This window comes from Gallus gallus, unplaced genomic scaffold (genome assembly GCF_016699485.2).
Source record: "Gallus gallus isolate bGalGal1 unplaced genomic scaffold, bGalGal1.mat.broiler.GRCg7b scaffold_133, whole genome shotgun sequence".
Lineage (NCBI taxonomy): Eukaryota > Metazoa > Chordata > Aves > Galliformes > Phasianidae > Gallus > Gallus gallus.
This window is the reverse complement of record NW_024096085.1, coordinates 1-20,719: the sequence shown is the minus strand read 5'-3', so window position 1 is coordinate 20,719 and position 20,719 is coordinate 1. Positions and strand designations below refer to the sequence as shown.

Genomic DNA, 20,719 nt, shown 5'->3' with positions numbered 1-20,719 from the left:
CCCCAAAAAGACACCCCCCCCAAAAGATCCCCCTCCCATGAAGACCCCCCACCCCAAAAAGATACCCCCCCATAAGACCACCCCCAAAAAGACCCCCCCCAAAAAGGTTGCCCCCCCCATAAAGACCCCCCCCAACCCCCCCCCAAAAGAACCCCCTCCCCCATAAAGACCTCCCCCCAAAAGACCCCACCCCCAAAATACCCCCCCATAAAGACCCCCCCCCACAAAAAGACCCCCCCCCCAAAAAAACCCCCCCAAAAGGACACCCCCCCCAAAAAGACCCCCCCCAAAAAGCCCCCCCAAAAAAAGACCTCCCAAATAAACCCCCCCCAAAATACCCCCCCCATAAAGACCACCCCCCCACAAAAAGACACCCCCCCATAAAGACCCACCCCCATAAACACCCCCCCCAAAAGACTCCCCCCATAAGACCCCCCACCCCAAAAGACCCCCCCAAAAAGACCCCCCCCATAAAGACCCCCCCAAAAGATCCCTCCAAAAAGACCCCCCCAAAAAGACCCCCCCATAAACACCCTCCCCAAAAAGACCCCCCATAAAGACCCCCTCCATAAAGACACCCCCCCACATAAGACTCACCCCAAAAAGACCCCCCCATAAAGACACCCTACCACATAAAGACCCACCCCAAAAAGACACCCCCCCATAAAGAACCCCTCCCCCCAAAAAAGACACCCCCCCCAAAAAAGACCCCCCATAAAGACCCCCCCCCAAAAAGACCCTCCACAAAAGACACCCCCCCCAAAAAGGCACCCCCCCCCATGAGGACCCCCCCCCAAAAAAGACACACCCCTAAAAAGACCACCCCCAAAAGACCCCCTCCCCCATAAAGACCTCCCCCCCAAAAGACCCCCCCCATAAAGGACCCCCCCCAAAAAGATCCCCCCCAAAAGACACCCCCCCAAAACAAAAACCACCCCCCCCCAAAAAGACCCCCCCCCAAAAAGACCCCCCCCATAGAGACTCCTCCCCAAAAAAGACCCCCCATAAAGACCCCCCCAAAAAGACCCCCACCCCCAAAATACCCCCCCCCATAAGACCCCCCCCCCCACAAAAGACACCCCCCCCATAAGGACCCCCCCCCAAAGACACCCCCCCCAAAAAGACCCCCACCCCCAAAATACCCCCCCACAAAAAGAACCCCCCCTCAAAGCCCCCCCCACAAAAAAGACCCCCCAAATAAAGACCCCCCCCCCATGAAGACCCCCCCCATAAAGACCCACCCCAAAAAGACCCCCCCAAAACCCCCCCCCATAAAGACCCCCCCACAAAAGACACCCCCCCCAATAAAGACCCCCCCCCCATAAAGACACCCCCCAAAAAAGACCCACCCAAAAAAGCCCCCCCCACAAAAGACCCCCCTCCCCCCCCCCCACCACAATGAGCCCCCTCCCCCCCCACCCCAGCTGTGCTTTCGGACCCCCCAACCTCACGGAGAAGGACCCCTGAGACCCCCCCCATCTCAGGGGACCCCCCACCCCCTCCCCAATTCCCTATCCCCCTCTCAGAGCATCCCTGGGGACCCCAACCCCCCCCATGAGCCCCCTCTGCACTCAGCTTTGGGGAACCCCCCCCCCACCTTCCCCAGCTGTGCTTCAGACCCCCCCCACTCCATGGAGGGGACCCCCTGGGACCCCCCCACCCCCTATCTTTGGGGACCCCCCACCCCCTCCCCACTTCCCCCTGTGCCCCCCTGGGGGCGTCCCTGGGACCCCCCCCCCATCCCATGAGCTCCCCCTCCCCACCCCAGCTGTGCATCAGACCCCCCAACTCCATTGAGGAGACCCCTGAGACCCCCCCCATCTTTGGGGACCCCCCCACCCCCTCCCCAATTCCCCTATCCCCCCTCTCAGAGCATCCCTGGGACCCCCACCCTCACCCTGAGACCCCCCCCCACCCCCTCCCCCTATCTTTGGGGACCCCCCACCCCCTCCCCAATTCCCTATCCCCCTCTCAGAGCATCCCTGAGACCCCCCACCCACCCCATGAGCCCCCCTCCCCTATTCCCTATGTCCCTCTGGGAGCATCTCTGCGACCCCCACCCTCTCCCTGGGACCCCCCCCTCACCTCCTCCCCCCATCTCAGGGGACCCCCCCACCCCCTCCCCAATTCCCCATCCCCCTCTCAGAACATCTCTGGGACCCCCACCCTCACCCTGGGACCCTCCCCCACCCCCTCCCCCTATCTTTGGGGACCCCCCAACCCCCTCCCCACTTCCCTGTGCATCAGACCCCCCCCAACTCCATTGAGGAGACCCCCTGAGCCCCCCCCCATCTCAGGGGACCCCCCCACCCCCTCCCCTATTCCCTATCCCCCTCTCAGAGCATCCCTGGGACCCCCACCCACCCCCATGAGCCCCCCCCCCACCCCAGCTGTGCTTCAGACCCCCCAACTCCATGGAGAAGACCCCCTGGGACCCCCACCCTCTCCCTGGGACCCCCCCCCCACCCCCTCCCCACTTTCCCATCCCCCTCTCAGAGCATCCCTGGGACCCCCACCCACCCCATGAGCCCCCTCCCCACTCAGCTTTGGGGAACCCCCCCCCCCACCTCCCCCAGCTGTGCTTCGGACCCCCCAACTCCATTGAGGAGACCCCCTGGCCCCCCCCACCCCCTCCCCCCATCTCAGGGGACCCCCCGCCCCCTCCCCAATTCCCTCTGCCCCTCTCAGAGCATCCCTGGGACCCCCACCCTCACCCTGGGACCCTCCCCCACCCCCTCCCCCTATCTTTGGGGACCCCCCAACCCCCTCCCCACTTCCCTGTGCCCCCCTGGGGGTGTCCCTGGACCCCCCCCCCCATCCCATGAGCCCCCCCCTCCCCACCCCAGCTGTGCATCAGACCCCCCAACTCCATTGAGGAGACCCCCTGAGCCCCCCCCATCTCAGGGGACCCCCCCACCCCCCTCCCCTATTCCCTATCCCCCCTCTCAGAGCATCCCTGGGACCCCCACCCCACCCCCATGAGCCCCCCCCCCACCCCAGCTGTGCTTCAGACCCCCCAACTCCATGGAGAAGACCCCCTGGGACCCCCCCCCCCATCTTTGGGGACCCCCCCACCCCCTCCCCTATTCCCCATCCCCCTCTCAGCCCATCTCTGTTCCCCACCCCCCCCAAAAAACCCATTTCCAACACCCCCCATAACACCCCACGCACTCCCTCCCCCCTCACCCCCCCCTCCAACCCCCCCCCCCGTCCCCCACCTTATTCCCCCCCCCCCCTGCTTTTCAATCCCCCCCCCCTTATTTGCCCCAACCCCCTCCCCAATTCCCTATCCCCCTCTCAGAGCATCCCTGGGACCCCCACCCACCCCATGAGCCCCCTCCCCATTCATTTTTGGGGACCCCCCCCCCTCCACCTCCCCCAGCTGTGCTTCGGACCCCCCAACATCACGGAGAGGACCCCCTGAGACCCCCCCCATCTTTGGGGACCCCCCACCCCCTCCCCAATTCCCTATCCCCCTCTCAGAGCATCCCTGGGACCCCCACCCTCACCCTGAGACCCCCCCCACCCCCTCCCCCTATCTTTGGGGACCCCCCAACCCCCTCCCCTATTCCCCATCCCCCTCTCAGAGCATCTCTGGGACCCCCACCCACCCCATGAGCCCCCTCCCCTATTCCCTATGTCCCTCTGGGATCATCTCTGCGACCCCCACCCTCTCCCTGGGACCCCCCCCCACACCCCTCCCCTATTCCCTATGTCCCTCTGGGAGCATCCCTGGGACCTCCCCCACCCCATGAGCCCCCCCCCACCACCCCAGCTGTGCTTCAGACCCCCCAACTCCATTGAGGAGACCCCCCTGGGACCCCCCCCCCCCATCTTTGGGGACCCCCCCTTACCCCCCGCTATTCCCCCTCCCCCTCTCAACCCATCTCTGTGCCCCAACCCCCATTTCCAACGCCCCCCCATAACACCCCATGCACTCCCTCACCCCTCACCCCCCCTCCACCCCCCCCCTACCTTATTCCCCCCCCCCCCCCTCCTTTTCAAGCCCCCCCCCCTTATTTGCCCCAACCCCTTCCCCTATTCCCTATGTCCCTCTGGGAGCATCTCTGCGACCCCCACCCACCCCATGAGCCCCCCCCCCCAACCCAGCTGTGCTTCGGACCCCCTGACCCCATTGAGGAGACCCCCTGGGACCCCCCCCCCCATCTTTGGGGACCCCCCCCACCCCCTCCCCTATTCCCTATCCCCCTCTCAGCCCATCTCTGTTCCCCACCCCCCCCAAAAAACCCATTTCCAACGCCCCCCATAACACCCCACGCACTCCCTCCCCCCTCACCCCCCCCTCCAACCCCCCCTCCGTCCCCCACCTTATTCCCCCCCCCCCCCTCCTTTTCAATCCCCCCCCCCCTTATTTGCCCCAACCCCCTCCCCAATTCCCTATCCCCCTCTCAGAGCATCCCTGGGACCCCCACCCACCCCATGAGCCCCCTCCCCATTCATTTTTGGGGACCCCCCCCCTCCACCTCCCCCAGCTGTGCTTCGGACCCCCCAACATCACGGAGAGGACCCCCTGAGACCCCCCCCATCTTTGGGGACCCCCCACCTCCTCCCCAATTCCCTATCCCCCTCTCAGAGCATCCCTGGGACCCCCACCCTCACCCTGAGACCCCCCCCACCCCCTCCCCCTATCTTTGGGGACCCCCCAACCCCCTCCCCTATTCCCCATCCCCCTCTCAGAGCATCTCTGGGACCCCCACCCACCCCATGAGCCCCCTCCCCTATTCCCTATGTCCCTCTGGGATCATCTCTGCGACCCCCACCCTCTCCCTGGGACCCCCCCCCACCCCCCTCCCCTATTCCCTATGTCCCTCTGGGAGCATCCCTGGGACCTCCCCCACCCCATGAGCCCCCCCCCACCACCCCAGCTGTGCTTCAGACCCCCCAACTCCATTGAGGAGACCCCCTGGGACACCCCCCCCCCCATCTTTGGGGACCCCCCCCTTACCCCCCGCTATTCCCCCTCCCCCTCTCAACCCATCTCTGTGCCCCAACCCCCATTTCCAACACCCCCCGTAACACCCCACGCACTCCCTCACCCCTCACCCCCCCTCCAACCCCCCCCGTCCCCCACCTTATTCCCCCCCCCTCCTTTTCAAGCCCCCCCCCCTTATTTTCCCTTGCCCCAACCCCCTCCCCTATTCCCTATCTCCCTCTCAGAGCCTCCCTGGGACCCCCACCCACCCCATGAGCCCCCCCCCCCCCACCCCAGCTGTGCTTCAGACCCCCTGACTCCATTGAGGAGACCCCCTGGGACCCCCACCCTCTCCCTGGGACCCCCCCCACCCCCTCCCCACTTTCCCATCCCCCTCTCAGAGCATCCCTGGGACCCCCACCCACCCCATGAGCCCCCTCCCCACTCAGCTTTGGGGAACCCCCCCCCCACCTCCCCCAGCTGTGCTTCGGACCCCCCAACTCCATTGAGGAGACCCCCTGGGCCCCCCCCCACCCCCTCCGCCCATCTCAGGGGACCCCCCCACCCCCTCCCCAATTCCCTATCCCCCTCTCAGAGCATCCCTGGGACCCCCACCCACCCCCATGAGCCCCCCCCCCACCCCAGCTGTGCTTCAGACCCCCCAACTCCATGGAGAAGACCCCCTGGGACCCCCACCCTCTCCCTGGGACCCCCCCCACCCCCTCCCCAGTTCCCTATTCCCCTCTCAGAGCATCTCTGGGACCCCCACCCACCCCATGAGCCCCCTCCCCACTCAGCTTCGGGGAACCCCCCCCTCCAAACCTCCCCCAGCTGTGCTTTGGACTCCCCAACTCCATTGAGGAGACCCCCTGGGACCCCCCCCCCCATCTTTGGGGACCCCCCCTTACCCCCCCCTATTCCCCGTCCCCCTCTCAACCCATCTCTGTGCCCCAACCCCCATTTCCAACACCCCCCATAACACTCCACGCACTCCCTCACCCCTCACCCCCCCTCCAACCCCCCCCCCGTCCCCCACCTTATTCCCCCCCCTCCTTTTCAAGCCCCCCCCCCTTATTTTCCCTTGACCCAACCCCCTCCCCTATTCCCTATCTCCCTCTCAGAGCCTCCCTGGGACCCCCACCCACCCCATGAGCCCCCCCCCCCCACCCCAGCTGTGCTTCAGACCCCCTGACTCCATTGAGGAGACCCCCTGGGACCCCCACCCTCTCCCTGGGACCCCCCCTTACCCCCTCCCTATCTTTGGGGACCCCCCCTTACCCCCCGCTATTCCCCATCCCCCTCTCAACCCATCTCTGTGCCCCAACCCCCATTTCCAACACCCCCCATAACACCCCACGCACTCCCTCCCCCCTCACCCCCCCTCCAACCCCCCCCTGCCCTCCCCCCCCCCCCCATCCCCCACCTTCCCCCCCCCCGCCCTTAATATAATCCTAACCCCCCCCCATCCCCCCCCAACTCCAGGCCAAGAACCACTTCAACGCCAACTGCTCCTTCTGGAACTACTCGGAGCGCTCCATGATGGGCCATTGGTCCACGCAGGGCTGCCGCCTGTTGGACACCAACGCCACGCACACGTCGTGCGCCTGCAGCCACCTCACCAACTTCGCCGTGCTGATGGCCCACCGGGAGAGCGTGAGTGGCCCGGGGGGGGGGGGGGGGGTCGAGAAACCCACCCCTCAACCCCAAAGCCTTGAACCCATTTGGGTTTGGGTGCGCAGTACCAGGGGAGGCTGAACGAGGTGCTGCTGTCGGTCATCTCGTGGGTGGGCATCGTGGTGGCCCTGGTGTGTTTGGGGGTGTGCATCTCCGCCTTCTGCTGCCTGCGGGGGCTGCCGTCCGACCGCACCACCATCCATAAGAACCTCTGCATCAGCCTCTTCCTCGCCGAGCTCGTCTTCCTCGTCGGCATCGATAAGACGCAGTACCAGGTGGGGAAATGGGGCTGGGGGAGTTGGGGGGGGGGGGGGGGGGCGTTGGCAGGGGGGAGCCCCCCCCCCTATGGGACCACAGGGGCACCCGCGGTATCACTGGGACAGCCCCGTGGTACCCCAGGGATCTCACCATGGCACCCCAGGGACCCCCACATGGCGCCCAAGGGACCCTCTTAGGGACCCCAATGGTACCCCAGGGACCCCCCGTGGCACCCCAGGGAACCCCAATGGTACCCCAGGGACCCCCATGGCACCCAAGGGACCCCCATGGTACTCCAGGGACCCCCCCGTGGTACCCCAGGGACCCCCACATGGCGCCCAAGGGACCCTCTTAGGGACCCCCCCGTGGTACCCCAGGGACCCCCATGGCAACCAAGGGACCTCCATGGTACCCCAGGGACCCCTCTGAGACTCCCCATGGTACCCCAGCGACCCCCATGGTACTCCAGGGACCCCCACATGGCGCCCAAGGGACCTTCTTAGGGACCCCCCCGTGGTACCCCAGGGACCCCCATGGCACCCCAGGGACTCCCCAGGGACCCCAATGGTACCCCAGGGACCCCCCGTGGCACCCCAGGGAACCCCAATGGTACCCCAGGGACCCCCATGGCACCCAAGGGACCCCCATGGTACTCCAGGGACCCCCCCGTGGTACCCCAGGGACCCCCACATGGCGCCCAAGGGACCCTCTTAGGGACCCCCCCGTGGTACCCCAGGGACCCCCGTGGCACCCCAGGGAACCCCCTGGTACTCCAGGGACCCCCACATGGCACCCAAGGGACCCCCATGGCACCCAAGGGACCCCCATGGCACCCCAGGGACTCCCCAGGGACCCCAATGGTACCCCAGGGACCCCCCGTGGCACCCCAGGGAACCCCAATGGTACCCCAGGGATCCCCCCATGGCACCCAAGGGACCCCCCGTGGCACCCCAGGGACCCCCAGTGGTACCCCAGGGACCCCCATATGGCACCCTAGGGGCCCCACATGGCGCCCAAGGGACCCCTGTGGTACCCCAGGGACCTCCATGGTACCCCAGGGACCCCTCTGAGACTCCCCATGGTACCCCAGGGATCCCACCACGGCACCCCAGGGACCCCCATGGTACCCTAGGGACCCCCCCATGGCACCTCAGGGACCCCCATGGCACCTCAGGGAACCCCCCATGGTAACACAGGGATCCCACCATGGCACCCCAGGGACCCCCCGTGGCACCCCAGGGAACCCCAATGGTACCCCAGGGACCCTCACATGGCACCCTAGGGACCCCTCATGGCACCCAAGGGACCCCCATGGTACCCCAGGGACCCTCCATGGCACCTCAGGGACCCCTCTGAGACTCACCAAGGCACCCCAGGGACCCCCCTGGTACTCCAGGGACCCCCCCTGTGGCACCCAAAGAACCCCCATGGTACCCCAGGGACCTCCACGGTATCTTAGGGACCCCCCCATGGTACCTCAGGGATCCCCCCATGGCACCCCAGGGACCCCCCACGGCACCCAAGGGACCCCTCTGAGACACCCCATGGCACCCAAGGGACCCCCATGGCACTCCAGGGACCCCCTGTGGCATTCCAGGGACCCCCCCAGGGACCCCCCATGGCACCCAATGGATACCCAGTGGCACCCCAGGGACCCCTCCTTGGCACCCAAGGGACCCCTATGGCACCCCAGGGACCCCCCAGGGACCCCCCATGGCACCTAACGGATCCCCAGTGGCACTCCAGGGATCCCCTCTTGGTATCCAAGGAACCCCCATGGCACCCCAGGGACCCCCCAGGGACCCCCCAGGGACGCCCCCCATGACACCCCAGGGACCCCCACAGCACCCCAGGGACCCCTATGGCACCTTAGGGACCCCCCAGGGACCCCCCAGGGACGCCCCCCATGGCACCGCAGGGACCCCCAGGGCCCCCCCCCCCATGATACCCCAGAGACCCCCACGGCACCCCATGGCCCCCCAGGGCCCCCCCCATGATACCCCAGGCACCTCTGCCTGCAACCAGAGACCCCCATATCCCCCAGCACCCCCTCTCATACCCCTTTAGGCCCCCCTTTATGCCCCGCATCCCCCCCCAGCGACCCTCCCTCCCCCCCCCACCCCCCCTTGGGTGCTCCTACGGTCTCCTGAGACCCCCCCAAACCCTTTTTCACCCCCCCCCCCCCCCCCCCTTAGGTCGCCTGCCCCATCTTCGCGGGGCTGCTGCACTACTTCTTCCTGGCGTCCTTCTCGTGGCTGTGCCTGGAAGGGGTCCACCTCTACCTGCTGCTGCTCGAGGTGTTCGAGAGCGACCCGGCGCGCCGCAAGTATTACTACGCGGGGGGTTACTGCTTCCCGGCCCTCGTGGTGGCCGTGGCTGCAGCCGTGGACCACCGGAGCTACGGCACAGACCAGGCGTGAGTGGGGCGGGGGGAGGGGGCGGGGCCTGGAGGAGCCGGGGGGCGGGGATTAAGGGGTGGGGGCGTGGCTTGGGTTGTTTTGAGGGTGGGGATTAGAGGAGGAGGCGGGGCTTGGGTTGTTAGGGGGCGGGGCTTTGTCATGGGGGCGGGGCATGGGTTGTTGGGGGGCGGGGCTTGGTCATGGGGGCGGGGGTTAAGGGGTGGGGGCGTGGCTTGGGTTGTTTTGAGGGTGGGGATTAGAGGAGGAGGCGGGGCTTGGGTTGTTAGGGGGCGGGGCTTGGTCATGGGGGCGGGGTTTAGGGGGTGGGGGCGTGGCTTGGGTTGTTTTGAGGGTGGGGATTAGAGGAGGAGGCGGGGCTTGGGTTGTTAGGGGGCGGGGCTTGGTCATGGGGGCGGGGGTTTAGGGGGTGGGGGCGTGGCTTGGGTTGTTTTGAGGGTGGGAATTAGAGGAGGAGGCGGGGCTTGGGTTGTTAGGGGCGGGGCTTATCCATGGGGGCGGGGTTTGGGTTGTTGGGGGGCGGGGGTTAAGGGGTGGGGGCGTGGCTTGGGTTGTTTTGAGGGTGGGGATTAGAGGAGGAGGCGGGGCTTGGGTTGTTAGGGGCGGGGCTTATCCATGGGGGCGGGGTTTGGGTTGTTGGGGGGCGGGGGTTAAGGGGTGGGGGCGTGGCTTGGGTTGTTTTGAGGGTGGGGATTAGAGGAGGAGGCGGGGCTTGGGTTGTTAGGGGGCGGGGCTTATCCATGGGGGCGGGGTTTGGGTTGTTGGGGGGCGGGGGTTAAGGGGTGGGGGCGTGGCTTGGGTTGTTTTGAGGGTGGGGATTAGAGGAGGAGGCGGGGCTTGGGTTGTTAGGGGGCGTGGCTTGGTCATGGGGGCGGGGCTTGGGTTGTTGGGGGCGGGGCTTGGTCATGGGGACGGGGTTAAGGGGTGGGGGCGTGGCTTGGGTTGTTTTGAGGGTGGGGATTAGAGGAGGAGGCGGGGCTTGGGTTGATAGGGGGCGTGGCTTGGTCATGGGGCGGGGCTTGGGTTGTTGGGGGGCGGGGCTTGGTCATGGGGGCGGGGGTTAAGGGGTGGGGGCGTGGCTTGGGTTGTTTTGAGGGTGGGGATTAGAGGAGGAGGCGGGGCTTGGGTTGTAAGGGGGCGTGGCTTGGTCATGGGGGCGGAGATTAGCGGTGGGGGCGTGGCTTTGTTCTGGGGGCGGGGCTTAGTGGTGGGGGCGTGGCTTGGGTTGTTGGGGGTTGCAGCTTAGCAGAGGGGGCGTGGCTTATGTTGTTAGGGGGCGTGGCTTTGTGTTGGGGAGGGGCTTAGCAGAGGGGCGTGGGGATTAGAGGAGGAGGCGGAGCTTGGGTTGTTAGGGGGCGGGGCTTGGTCATGGGGGCGGGGGTTAAGGGGTGGGGGCGTGGCTTGGGTTGTTTTGAGGGTGGGGATTAGAGGAGGAGGCGGGGCTTGGGTTATTAGGGGGCGGGGCTTATCCATCGGGGCGGGGTTTGGGTTGTTGGGGGGCGGGGGTTAAGGGGTGGGGGCGTGGCTTGGGTTGTTTTGAGGGTGGGGATTAGAGGAGGAGGCGGGGCTTGGGTTATTAGGGGGCGGGGCTTATCCATGGGGGCGGGGTTTGGGTTGTTGGGGGGCGGCGCTTGATCATGGGGGCGGGGGTTAAGGGGTGGGGGCGTGGCTTGGGTTGTTTTGAGGGTGGGGATTAGAGGAGGAGGCGGGGCTTGGGTTGTTAGGGGGCGGGGCTTTGTCATGGGGGCGTGGCTTGGGTTGTTGGGGGGCGGGGCTCGGTCATGGGGGCGGGGGTAAGGGGTGGGGGCGTGGCTTGGGTTGTTTTGAGGATGGGGATTAGAGGAGGAGGCAGGGCTTGGGTTGTTAGGGGGCGTGGCTTGGTCATGGGGGCGGGGCTTGGGTTGTTGGGGGGCGGGGCTTGGTCATGGGGACGGGGTTAAGGGGTGGGGGCGTGGCTTGGGTTGTTTTGAGGGTGGGGATTAGAGGAGGAGGCGGGGCTTGGGTTGTTAGGGGGCGTGGCTTGGTCATGGGGGCGGGGCTTGGGTTGTTGGGGGGCGGGGCTTGGTCATGGGGGCGGGGGTTAAGGGGTGGGGGCGTGGCTTGGGTTGTTTTGAGGGTGGGGATTAGAGGAGGAGGCGGGGCTTGGGTTGTTAGGGGGCGGGGCTTTGTCATGGGGGCGGGGCTTGGGTTGTTGGGGGGCGGGGCTTGGTCATGGGGCGGAGATTAGCGGTGGGGGCGTGGCTTTGTTCTGGGGGCGGGGCGTAGTGGTGGGGGCGTGGCTTGGGTTGTTGGGGGTTGCAGCTTAGCAGAGGGGGCGTGGCTTGATTGTTAGGGGGCGTGGCTTTGTGATGGGGAGGGGCTTAGCAGAGGGGCGTGGGGATTAGAGGAGGAGGCAGAGCTTGGGTTGTTAGGGGGCGGGGCTTGGTCATGGGGGCGGGGGTTAAGGGGTGGGGGCGTGGCTTGGGTTGTTTTGAGGGTGGGGATTAGAGGAGGAGGCGGGGCTTGGGTTGTTTTGGGGGTGGGGCTTGGCAGTGTGGGCGTGGTTTGGGTTGTTAGGGGGCGTGGCTTTGTATTGGGGGCGGGGATTAGCGGAGGAGGTGTAGCTTGGGTGATAGGGGGCGTGGCTTTGTCCTGAGGGCGGGGCTTAGTGGTGGGGGCGTGGCTTGGTCATGGGGGCGGAGATTAGCGGAGGGGGCATGGCACGGGTTGTTAGGGGGAGGAGCTTAGCAGACGGCTCGTGGGCATTGGCTGCGTTGCCACATTGGGGGCGGGGCTTTGAGACATTGTGGGCGGGGCTTACCCTTGGGTGCGGGGCTCCATTGTGTTTGCATATATGAGTTCATGCAATAGGGCTGGGGCTTGGGGTAGCAGCGGGCTTATGAGAGGTTGGGGGCGGGGCTAAGTAAGGGGCGGGGCTTATCAATGGGGGTGTGGCTCTGGTACTGCAGTGCTGCTTTAAGGAATGAGGGCGGGGCTTCACCTTTTAAGGGCAGGGCTTGGGGCATTGGGGGCGTGGCTTTGCCTCGGGGGCGGGGCTTAGGAGCGGGGGCGTGGCTCCGGGTGTTGGGGCGGGGCTTCGTGGGGGCGGGGCTCTTGGGCATTGGTCGTGTTGCCACATTGGGGGCGTGGCTTTGAGGCATTGTGGGCGGGGCTTACTGTTGGGGGCTGGGCTCTGTTGTATTTGCATACATCCGTTCATGCAATAGGGGCGGGGCTTGGGGTAGCGGCGGGCGTATGAGAGGTTGGGGGCGGGGCTTGGGAGGTTGCGGGGCGGGGCTAAGTAAGGGGCGGGGCTTATCCATGGGGGTGTGGCTCTGGCACTTCAGTACTGCTTTAAGGAATGAGGGCGGGGCTTCACCTTTTAAGGGCAGGGCTTGGGGCATTGGGGGCGTGGTTTTGCCTCGGGGGCGGGGCTTAGGAGTGGGGGCGTGGCTCCGGGTGTTGGGGCGGGGCTTCGTGGGGGCGGGGCTCTTGGGCATTGGTCGTGTTGCCACATTGGGGGCGTGGCTTTGAGGCATTGTGGGCGGGGCTTACTATTGTGGGCGGGGCTTACTATTTGGGGCGGGGCTCCGTTGTATTTGCATACATCAGTTCATGCAATAGGGGCGGGGCTTGGGGTAGCGGTGGGCCTATGAGCGATTGTGGGCGGGGCTTAGTGGTGGGGGCGTGGCTTGGGTTGTTAGGGGCGTGGCTTTGTCCTGAGGGTGGGGTTTAGTGGTGGGGGCGTGGCTTGGGTCGTTAGGGGGCGTGGCTTTGTCCTGAGGGCGGGGCATAGCGGTGGGGGCGTGGCTTGCATGTTGGGGCCCAGGGCTTAGCAGAGGGGGTGTGGGTTGGGTTGTTAGGGGGCGTGGCTATGTGTTGGGGGGCGGGGCTTCGCCCGGTGGGCGTGGCCTAATGGAGCTCCGCCCCCTCCCCAGGTGCTGGCTGCGCGTGGATAATTACTTCATCTGGAGCTTCATCGGCCCTGTGGCCTTCGTTATCCTGGTGAGGGGGGGGGGGGGCTGCGGGTTTGGGGTGGGGGGGGGGCTTTGGGTTCCAGTGTGGGGCTGAGTGAGGACCCCCCCCCCCCCCCCCCCCCCAATCCCTGCAGGTGACGTTGGTGTTCCTGCTGGTGACGTTGCACAAAATGGTGCGCAGCTCCGCCGCCCTCAAACCCGATTCGAGCCGCCTGGACAGCATCAAGTGGGTGCTGAGACCCCCACCCCAAAATGGGGGTGGAGATGGGGGGGGGTTCCGCCCCAAAGCCGTCCCGTGGGACCACCCCAAAAAGCGGCTGTGTGGGGCACTGAGAGCAATGCTTGGAGCCCCCAACCCCCCCCCCCCCCCCCAGGAATTCCTATGGCATCCATGGGACCCCAAAACACACACCATAGGACCCCAAAACCCACCCCGTGGGACCCCGAAACTGACCCTATGGGACCCCAAAACCGACCCTATGGGACCCTGAAACCAACCCTATGGGACCCCGTAAACCCACCCTGTGGGACCCCAAAACCCACCCCGTGGGACCCCGAAACCGACCCTATGGGACCCCAAAACCCACCCCATAGGACCCCAAAACCCACCCTGTGGGACCCCGAAACCCACCCCATGGGACCCCAAAACCGACCCTATGGGACCCCGTAAACCCACCCCGTGGGACCCCGAAACTGACCCTATGGGACCCCAAAACCGACCCTATGGGACCCCGTAAACCCACCCTGTGGGACCCCAAAACCCACCCCGTGGGACCCCAAAATCCACCCCATAGGACCCCAAAACCCACCCCGTGGGACCCCAAAATCCACCCCATGGGACCCCGAAACCCACCCTGTGGGACCCCGAAACCGACCCTATGGGACCCCAAAACCGACCCTATGGGACCCCGTAAACCCACCCTGTGGGACCCCAAAACCCACCCCGTGGGACCCCAAAACCCACCACATGGGACCCCAAAACCCACCCCGTGGGACCCCAAAACCGACCCTATGGGACCCCCAAAACCCACCCCGTGGGACCCCAAAACCCACCCCGTGGGACCCCAAAATCCACCCCATAGGACCCCAAAACCCACCCCGTGGGACCCCAAAATCCACCCCATGGGACCCCGAAACCCACCCTGTGGGACCCCAAAACCGACCCTATGGGACCCCAAAACCGACCCTATGGGACCCCGTAAACCCACCCTGTGGGACCCCAAAACCGACCCTATGGGACCCCCAAAACCCACCCCGTGGGACCCCGAAACCGACCCTATGGGACCCCAAAACCCACCCCATGGGACCCCGAAACCCACCCTATGGGACCCCGGAACCCACCCCATGGGACCCCGTAAACCCACCCCGTGGGACCCCAAAACCCACCCCATAGGACCCCAAAGCCCACTCCATGAGACCCTGAAACCGACCCCATGGGACCCCGTAACCCCCTCATGAGACCCCAAAACCCTTCCTAGGAACCCTCTTTGAGCCCTTCTCCCACCCCCAGTGCCCCCATAACCCTATGGGACCCCAAAGCCCACTCCATGGGACCCCGAAACCGACCCTATGGGACCCCATAATCCCCTCATGAGACCCCAAAAACGTTCTTAGGAACCCCATTACTGCCCTCTTTGAGTCCTTCTCCCACCCCCAGTGCCCCCACAACCCTCCGGGACCCCAAAACCCACCCCATGGGACCCCGAAACCGACCGTATGGGACCCCAAAACCCACCCCATGGGACCCCGAAACTGACCCTATGGGACCCCAAAACCCACCCCATGGGACCCCGAAACCGACCCTATGGGACCCCAAAACCCACCCCATGGGACCCCGAAACCCACCCTATGGGACCCCGGAACCCACCCTATGGGACCCCAAAACCGACCCTATGGGACCCCGTAAACCCACCCCGTGGGACCCCAAAACCCACCCCATAGGACCCCAAAGCCCACTCCATGAGACCCTGAAACCGACCCCATGGGACCCCGTAACCCCGTCATGAGACCCCAAAACCCTTCCTAGGAACCCTCTTTGAGCCCTTCTCCCACCCCCAGTGCCCCCATAACCCTATGGGACCCCAAAGCCCACCCCATGGGACCCCAAAGCCCACTCCATGGGACCCCGAAATCGACCCTATGGGACCCCATAATCCCCTCATGAGACCCCAAAAACGTTCTTAGGAACCCCATTACCGCCCTCTTTGAGCCCTTCTCCCACCCCCAGTGCCCCACAACCCTACGGGACCCCAAAACTCACCCCATAGGACCCTGAAACCCACCCCATGGGACCCCAAAACCCACCCCATGGGACCCCGAAACCAACCCTATGGGACCCCAAAACCCACCCCATGGGACCCCGAAACTGACCCTATGGGACCCCAAAACCCACCTCATGAGACCCCAAAAACGTTCTTAGGAACCCCATTACCGCCCTCTTTGAGTCCTTCTCCCACCCCCAGTGCCCCCACAACCCTATGGGACCCCGAAATCCACCCCATGGGACCCCAAAACCCACCTCATGGGACCCGAAAACCGACCCTATGGGACCCCATAATCCCCTCATGAGACCCCAAAAACGTTCTTAGGAACCCCATTACCGCCCTCTTTGAGCCCTTCTCCCACCCCCAGTGCCCCCACAACCCTCTGGGACCCCGAAACCCACCCCATGGGACCCCAAAACCCACCTCATGGGAACCCGAAACCGACCCTATGGGACCCTGTAACCCCCTCATGAGACCCCAAGAACGTTCTTAGGAACCCCATTACCGCCCTCTTTGAGCCCTTCTCCCACCCCCAGTGCCCCACAACCCTATGGGACCCCAAAACCCACCCCATGGGACCCCAAAGGTCCTCCTAGGGACCCCATAACCACCTTTGACGACCCTCTCTCTCAACCCCATGGCGTTATGGGGGGGTTATGGGGGTTTCTGTAGGGGAGAGAGTGCCCCACTCTTATGGGGGGGTTATGGGGGTCTTATAAGGGAGGGGGGGGTCCCACTGTTATGGGGGGGCTATGGGGGTCCTGTGGGGGAGGGCGGGGTCCCACTGTCATGGGGGGTTATGGGGGTCTTATAGGAGAGAGGGGCGTCCCAATGTTATGGGGGCTGATATGGGGGTCTTATAGGGGAGGGGGGGGTCCCACTGTTATGGGGGCTGACATGGGGGTCTTAAAGGGGAGAGGGGTCCCAGTGTTATGGGGGGGTTATGGGGGTCCTATAGGTGAGGGGGGGGTCCCACTGTTATGGGGGGGCTATGGGGGTCCTGTGGGGGAGAGAGTGCCCCACTGTTATGGGGGGGTTATGGGGGTCCTATAGGGGAGGGGGGGGTCCCACTGTCATGGGGGGGTTATGGGGGTCTTATAGGAGAGAGGAGCGTCTCAATGCTATGAGGGCCGACATGGGGGTCTTATAGGGGAGGGGGGGGGTCCCAGTGTTACGGGTGGGTTATGGGGGTCTTATAGGGGTGAGGGGTGTCATAATGTTATGGGTGGGTTATGGGGGTCCTAAAGGGGGGGGGTCCCACTGTCATAGGGGGTCTTATAGGGGAGAGGGGCATCCCAATGTTACGGGGGCTGACATGGGGGTCCTAGAGGGGTGCGGGAGGTCCCAATGTTATGGGGGTGGTATTGGGGTTCTGTAGGGGAGAGAGTGTCCCACTGTTACGGGGGCTTATGGGGGTCTTATAGGGGAGGGGGGGGGGTCTCAGTGTTACGGGGGGGGATATGGGGGTTCTATAGGGGAAAGGGGGATCCCAGTGTTATGGGGGGGTTATGGGGGTCTTATAGGGGAGGGGGGGGGTCCCAGTGTTATGCGGGGGGATATGGGGGTTCTATAGGGGAAAGGGGGATCCCAGTGTTATGGGGGGGTTATGGGGGTCTTATAGGGGAGGGGGGGGGTCCAACTGTCATGGGGGGGTTATGGGGGTCTTATAGGGGAAAGGGGGATCCCAGTGTTATGGGGGGGTTATGGGGGTTCTATAGGGGAAAGGGGGATCCCAACGTTTCGGGGGCTGACATGGGGGTCTTATAGGGGAGGGGGGGGGGGTCTCAGTGTTACGGGGGGGGATATGGGGGTTCTATAGGGGAAAGGGGGATCCCAGTGTTATGGGGGGGTTATGGGGGTCTTATAGGGGAGGGGGGGGGTCCCAGTGTTCCAGGGGGGGATATGGGGGTTCTATAGGGGAAAGGGGGATCCCAACGTTTCGGGGGCTGACATGGGGGTCCTAGAGGGGTGCGGGAGGTCCCAATATTATTGGGATCTATAGGGGGATTATGGGGGTCTTATAGGGGAGGGATTATGGGGGTCCCATAGGGGAGGGGGGGGGTCCCAATGTTATGGGGGGGTTATGGGGGTCTTATAGGGGAGGGGGGGGGTCCCAGTGTTACAGGGGGGGATATGGGGGTTCTATAGGGGAAAGGGGGATCCCAACGGTACGGGGGCTGACATGGGGGTCTTAGAGGGGAGGGGGGGGGTCCCACTGTCATGGGGGGGTTATGGGGGTCTTATAGGGGAGGGGGGGGTCCCAGTGTTACGCGGGGGGATATGGGGGTTCTATAGGGGAAAGGGGGATCCCAGTGTTATGGGGGGGTTATGGGGGTCTTATAGGGGAGAGGGGGGGTCCAACTGTCATGGGGGGGTTATGGGGGTCTTATAGGGGAGAGGGGCGTCCCAATGTTATGGGGGCTGACAGGGGGGTCCTAGAGGGGTGCGGGACGTCCCAATATTATTGGGATCTATAGGGGGATTATGGGGGTCTTATAGGGGAGGGATTATGGGGGTCCTATAGGAGAGGGGGGGTCCCACTGTCATGGGGGGGTTATGGGGGTCTTATAGGAGAGAGGGCTGTCCCAGTGTTATGGGGGCTGATATGGGGGTCTTATAGGGGTGAGGGGGGGTCCCACTGTCGTGGGGGGTCTTATAGGGGAGAGGAGCATCCCAATGTTACAGGGGCTGACGTGGGGGTCTTATAGGGGAGGGGAGGGGGGGGTCCCAGTGTTATGGGGTGGTTATGGGGGTCTTATAGGGGAGGGGGGGGGGGTCCCAGTGTTATGCGGGGGGATATGGGGGTTCTATAGGGGAAAGGGGGATCCCAGTGTTATGGGGGGGCTATGGGGGTCCCATAGGGGGGGGGGGGGGGGTCCCAATGTTATGGGGGGGTTATGGGGGTCTTATAGGGGAGGGGGGGGTCCCAGTGTTATGGGGGGGTTATGGGGGTCTTATAGGGAAGAGGGGCATCCCAACGTTACGGGGGCTGACATGGGGGTCTTATCGGGTAGGGGGGGGGGTCCCACTGTCATGGGGGGGTTATGGGGGTCTTATAGGGGAGGGGGGGGGTCCCACTGTTATGGGGGGGTTATGGGGGTCTTATAGGGGAGGGGGGGGGTCCCAGTGTTACAGGGGGGGATATGGGGGTTCTAAAGGGGAAAGGGGGATCCCAGTGTTATGGGGGGGCTATGGGGGTCTTATAGGGGAGGGGGGGGGGTCCCAGTGTTACGGGTGGGTTATGGGGGTCTTATAGGGGTGCGGGAGGTTTCAATGTTATGGGTGGGTTATGGGGGTCTTATAGGGGTGCGGGAGGTTTCAATGTTATGGGTGGGTTATGGGGGTCTTATAGGGGTGAGGGGTGTCATAATGTTATGGGTGGGTTATGGGGGTCCTAAAGGGGGGGGGGTCCCACTGTCATAGGGGGTCTTATAGGGGAGAGGGGCATCCCAATGTTACGGGGGCTGACATGGGGGTCCTAGAGGGGTGCGGGAGGTCCCAATGTTATGGGGGTGGTATTGGGGTTCTGTAGGGGAGAGAGTGTCCCACTGTTATGGGGGCTTATGGGGGTCTTATAGGGGAGGGGGGGGTCTCAGTGTTACGGGGGGGGATATGGGGGTTCTATAGGGGAAAGGGGGATCCCAGTGTTATGGGGGGGTTATGGGGGTCTTATAGGGGAGGGGGGGGGTCCCAGTGTTACGGGGGGGATATGGGGGTTCTATAGGGGAAAGGGGGATCCCAGTGTTATGGGGGGGTTATGGGGGTCTTATAGGGGAGGGGGGGGGTCCCAGTGTTATGGGGGGGGTTATGGGGGTCTTATAGGGGAGGGGGGGGTCCCAGTGTTACAGGGGGGGATATGGGGGTTCTATAGGGGAAAGGGGGATCCCAGTGTTATGGGGGGGTTATGGGGGTTCTATAGGGGAAAGGGGGATCCCAGTGTTATGGGGGGGTTATGGGGGTCTTATAGGGGAGGGGGGGGGTCCCAGTGTTATGGGGGGGGCTATGGGGGTCTTATAGGGGAGGGGGGGGGGTCCCAGTGTTACAGGGGGGGATATGGGGGTTCTATAGGGGAAAGGGGGATCCCAGTGTTATGGGGGGGTTATGGGGGTCTTATAGGGGAGGGGGGGGGGTCCCAGTGTTACGGGGGGGATATGGGGGTTCTATAGGGGAAAGGGGGATCCCAGTGTTATGGGGGGGTTATGGGGGTCTTATAGGGGAGGGGGGGGGTCCCAGTGTTATGGGGGGGGTTATGGGGGTCTTATAGGGGAGGGGGGGGGGTCCCAGTGTTCCAGGGGGGGATATGGGGGTTCTATAGGGGAAAGGGGGATCCCAGTGTTATGGGGGGGTTATGGGGGTTCTATAGGGGAAAGGGGGATCCCAGTGTTATGGGGGGGTTATGGGGGTCTTATAGGGGAGGGGGGGGGTCCCAGTGTTATGGGGGGGGCTATGGGGGTCTTATAGGGGAGGGGGGGGGGTCCCAGTGTTACAGGGGGGGGATATGGGGGTTCTATAGGGGAAAGGGGGATCCCAGTGTTATGGGGGGGTTATGGGGGTCTTATAGGGGAGGGGGGGGGGTCCCAGTGTTACGGGGGGGGATATGGGGGTTCTATAGGGGAAAGGGGGATCCCAGTGTTATGGGGGAGTTATGGGGGGTCTTATAGGGGAGGGGGGGGGGGTCCCAGTGTTACGGGGGGGGGATATGGGGGTTCTAAAGGGGAAAGGGGGATCCCAACGTTACGGGGGCTGACATGGGGGTCTTAGAGGGGCGCGGGGGGTCCTCGTAACCCTCCCCCTTTAATTCAGGTCCTGGGCTCTGGGCGCCATCGCTCTGCTGCTGCTGCTGGGGCTGACGTGGGCCTTCGGCCTCCTCTTCGTCACCCGCGAGTCGGTGCTGACCGCCTCTCTGTTCACCGCCTGCAACGCCCTGCAGGGCACCTTCATCTTCGTCTTCCACTGCGCCCTGCAGAAAAAGGTGGGGGGGGCTTTAAACTGGGGGGGGGGGGGGGGCTTTATTTTGGGAGGGGGGGGGTTTAATTGGGGGGGGTTAATTTGGGGGGGGTTATATGGAGGGACTTTATTTGGGGGGGGGCTTTAATTGGGGGGGGGGGTTATTTGGGGAGGGGGGGGGTTTAATTGGGGGGGGGGGGGGGGCTTTATTTGGGAGGGAGTGGCTTTAATTGGGGGGGGGGGTATATGGGGGGGTTATATGGGGGGGGG

General features: G+C 64.7%; 1 protein-coding gene across 1 annotated transcript; it reads left to right on the top strand.

Moving 5' to 3' along the window:
• Nucleotides 1-6,409: 6,409 nt before the first annotated feature.
• LOC121108968 (adhesion G protein-coupled receptor L1-like) lies at nucleotides 6,410-20,474 on the top strand (the record flags this gene model as incomplete). The annotated part of the gene is made up of 6 exons (XM_040657328.1): nucleotides 6,410-6,586; nucleotides 6,673-6,882; nucleotides 9,061-9,281; nucleotides 13,200-13,266; nucleotides 13,373-13,464; nucleotides 20,306-20,474. Coding segments are annotated over exons 1-6 (876 nt in total), but the record flags the coding sequence as incomplete, so codon positions are not given.
• Nucleotides 20,475-20,719: the final 245 nt, after the last annotated feature.